The 3551-nt window shown below is 65.0% G+C and overlaps 1 protein-coding gene across 1 annotated transcript; it reads right to left on the reverse strand.

The window, feature by feature from the left end:
• Positions 1-348: 348 nt before the first annotated feature.
• On the reverse strand, positions 349-2973 carry LOC100551394 (protein phosphatase 1 regulatory subunit 1A-like). The gene is made up of 6 exons (XM_010727844.1): positions 2856-2973; positions 2082-2119; positions 1940-2003; positions 1491-1688; positions 1317-1402; positions 349-865 (listed from the first exon to the last, which is right to left on the reverse strand). The coding sequence occupies exons 1-5, from the start codon at positions 2968-2970 to the stop codon at positions 1317-1319; spliced, it is 501 nt and encodes a 166-aa protein (XP_010726146.1). The 5' UTR covers positions 2971-2973; the 3' UTR covers positions 349-865.
• Between the last annotated feature and the right edge of the window lie 578 nt (positions 2974-3551).

Genomic DNA, 3551 nt, shown 5'->3' on the forward strand with positions numbered 1-3551 from the left:
AACCTGGAGCATCTTCCAGCTCCGTTCTCCTCCCCCTCCGTGGTGCCTGGATCACCCCACGGCTCCGGCCCAGCACTGTACATAGCCCAGCACACAGCTGTGTGTCTTTGTACTTTTCTACCATGCGGTCACGTCGTGCCTCCATCACTGCTGGCACAGCTCCGCCTCGCGCCCGCCCGCACACGCATGTGAAACCAAGAGCAGCTGCTAACGAGCAATTAATAAACCGTACGCCGCCGCCAGCCCGAGCTCTGAGCCGCGAGGGGAGCCGTGCTGAAGGGTTGGGGGTGCAATGGGGGGTCCTGGGCTTTTCATGCACCCACCCTGTGCTGAGCAAGGAGGAGACGCTGCGGAAAGGATCCGTTTAATGGTGTGGGTGCGCTCAGCTCTGCGTGCACTCGCGTGTGCACGTGTGTTCACGTGTGTTCACGTGTGTCCATCCGTGCCCACGGCGGCGGCGCGCATGCAGAGCACGTGTGTAAAGTGCGCGGATGCGTTGCACGTGCGTGTGTGTGTGTGTGTGCACAGGAGGGTGGGTGTGCAAATGCCTGTGCGCAAAGCCACGTGCACAGCTGTGTGCGCAGTGCAGCACCGGTGTGCCGTCATCCTCCCCCCCCCCCCAACAAGGAGCTGTGCCCCCAGAATGGAGCGAGGGGAGACCGGGGGGGTCCTGGGGTCACCCCGGTGGTGGCAGTGGGGACACAGAGGGGGTTTTGTCCCCATTGCGGAGAGGGGTGGGAAAGGGGGGGGGGTGGGGAGGGGGTGGGAGATAAAAAAAATCCGTCGCGAACGCCGTCGGAATCTTAGAAAATGATTGATAGAAAAAAAGCACGCGGCGCTTCGGCTCCAATGGGGACAGCAGCACCTGGGGACAGAGGGACAGAGGGACAGAGGGATGGAGGGGAGTGTGGGGACAGGGACAGCAGGGGGGGTGCAGCCACTTCGCTGTCTGCTGTCACCCCCCCCGCTGCCACGCTCTCCCTGTGCGCTGGATCAGTGTCCCCACAGTGTCCCCAGTACGGACACACAGCATCCCAGTCTGCAACCCCAGAGTCCCAGTACGCACCCAGAACATCCCAGTACGCTCTCACGGCATCCCAGTATGCACCCAAGTGTCCCAGTACACAACCCACATCCCAGTATGCACCCCCAGCCCCCCAGCATGCTACCCCACTGGGTGCCCCACTGTGCACCCAGAGCATCCCGGTATGCGCTCACAGCATCCCAGGATGCACCCAAGTGTCCCAGTGTGCACCCAGAGCGTCCCAGTACGCAGCTCACATCCCAGTATGCGCCCCCAGCCCCCCAGCACGTACCTACAGGCCGCCAGCAGCACCCTTTCCCCCCGGTGCTATATGAGTGCCCTCATCACCCGGACTTCGCCGCTCATCCCCGTGGGTCCCTGCGGCGCAAATTGGGGTGGGTGAGCGCAGACCCAAACCCCACCCCCTTCAGCTCCAGGGAAGAGGACGCTGGTGATGGCTACTCACTGTCACCGGGGCCTGGGCCACCCTGCTGTGTTGGCTGAGCCTGGGCCAGCGGGCAGCTGCCCCCAGGGCTGTGGCTGTGCTCGGCGTCACCGTGGTGGCAGCAGCCTGGGCTGTGCTCCTGGGCTCCAGCAGCCACCTCCTCGTCCTCCTCGCCCCGCGCCTGCTTGCACAGGTGGTGCTCCACCATCATCTGCAGCTCTGCGAGGCAGGGAGCGTGGCTGTGTCCCTGAGCCCTCACGATGTCCCCTCTCTGTCCCCACCGGCGAGCTGGGCAGCCACCTGCCCCCTTTGGTGGCACCTGCACGCCGTGGCCCTGCATCCCCGTGTCCCCAGCTGTGCTCCTGCCCCTTTGGATCCTCTGTGCCACCGAGGAGGTGGCATCACAACTTGGCCACCCACGTGTCCCCCGTGGCACCCAGGGAGATGTCACCTGATGTCACCTCAGGTACCTTTCACGGTGGGGGTGGTGCAGTACACCTTCTTCCTCTGCCGGGGGGACATGGCCAGACCCGACTGCAAAGCAAGCAGAGGGGGGGTGATGCGGTGGGGGGACACCTCGGGGTGTCGGGGACACCTCAGGTCATCGCCTACCTTCAGCAGGGCGTTGGGGAGTCGGTCCTCATCGATCTCTGGGGACAGCATAGGGACAGAAGGAGCGGGTGGTTAGGGGTGGTGTCACCCATGGGTGCTTGGTGACCCCTGGAGCACCCGCATGGGGACATACGGGGATGGGGACAGCGCTGCTCCGGGAGCCACTCAGCATCAGGAACAAAGCATAGTGGCAACCAACACCTCGTCCCCATCCCTCTGAGGGTGACACGGCAGGGTGGGGGTCCCACAGCTCCCCCCATGCTGTGGGATCGGGCTGGCAGGGGCCGCATCCTGACCCTATTTTGGTTGTCCCAGTGCTGTGATGAAACTCAGCCCCGTGGTGCGTCCGCATTGCTGTCCCCAAAGTACTCAGGGACAGCATTTGGGAACGCGGTGTCCCAGCCACCCCAAAACAAGAGAAATCGAGCCACCCCATGAGAAGAGACGGATGGGGCAGGAAGCCGGCAGGGTCACATCCCGTCCCCAAAGGCCAGGCGGGGGAGGGGGGCAGTGAAGCTCTCAAATATCACCTCTGCTCCGCCTCCCCCCTCCACGCCCAACCCCGGGGACGTGCGGGCATCCCGGGGAGGGCGCAGAGCGGGGGGGACGCGCGTCACCAACAGCTGCTTCCCCTGGAGATGGATGGGCTGAAGCCCGGAGCGCGACGCAGCGCAGCGCACGGTCACCGCTGTCCCCCCGCGGTGCGCCTTCATTGCCACCCGGAGATCCCCGGCCGGAGCCCGAGGTGACACCGCGACACAAACGGGGACCCACCTGGGGACGATTGGTCGCTGCTCAGCACCAGGCTGGCCGGCGTCGGTCGGCGTCGACGGATCTGTAAAGCGGGGACAAAAGTCGGGAACGCCCCAAACTCCATCCCGACCCACATCCCCCGGCACCGCGGCGTCGCCCGCCCGTGTCCTTGTCCCCAAACGGGAGGCGGTGGCTCCTTGGGGACGCTGCCCTGCCCGGCGGCTGAGGGACGCAGGTGGCTTTTACATCAACATCTCCTTAACGACAAACGGGAGCTAATTATACCGCCGTGCCGGGAAGAGCGTGGGGACAGAGCGGCCGTGACAGCGCCGGGGCTCTGCCCTTCCTCGGGGACAGCGCTTGTCACCGTGTCCTTGCCCAAGGTCACCTGCAGCATCCCGCCCCACGCATCGCGGTGTGCCCCCCCGGTGGTCCCGTTGGGGGGCTCGGGGCCCCTTTTGAGAGGGTTTGCTGACACCTTTGAGGGGTTTGGTGACCCCTTTTGGGGGGTTTGGTGGCCCTGTCACCCTGCTTGGTGCCATGCAGTGGCACCGTGTCCCGCTGCTGCTCGCCCTGCTTCCCCGCTGACCCACTGACTGAGTAGCACCGAATTTCCCGGGGAGGATTCCCTAATGAGCTGCGCCGCCTTAATGAGATGCTGATGAGATGCTAACGAACAGGCAGCGAAGGAAGCCCCCTCCCCAGCCCCAGCCCCGG

The sequence above is a fragment of the Meleagris gallopavo genome, unplaced genomic scaffold (genome assembly GCF_000146605.3).
Source record: "Meleagris gallopavo isolate NT-WF06-2002-E0010 breed Aviagen turkey brand Nicholas breeding stock unplaced genomic scaffold, Turkey_5.1 ChrUn_random_7180001948822, whole genome shotgun sequence".
Taxonomy (NCBI): domain Eukaryota; kingdom Metazoa; phylum Chordata; class Aves; order Galliformes; family Phasianidae; genus Meleagris; species Meleagris gallopavo.

Bases quoted from the DNA above. Each gene is read 5' to 3' on its own strand.
- LOC100551394 (XM_010727844.1), bottom strand. From the start codon at position 2,970: ATGTGGGTCGGGATGGAGTTTGGGGCGTTCCCGACTTTTGTCCCCGCT. The intron at 2,004-2,081 runs GTAGGCGATGAC...CTTGCTTTGCAG, and splicing joins TCCCCAACGCCCTGCTGAAG to TCGGGTCTGGCCATGTCCCC. The intron at 1,403-1,490 runs GTGAGTAGCCAT...TTTGCGCCGCAG, and splicing joins TGGCCCAGGCCCCGGTGACA to GGACCCACGGGGATGAGCGG.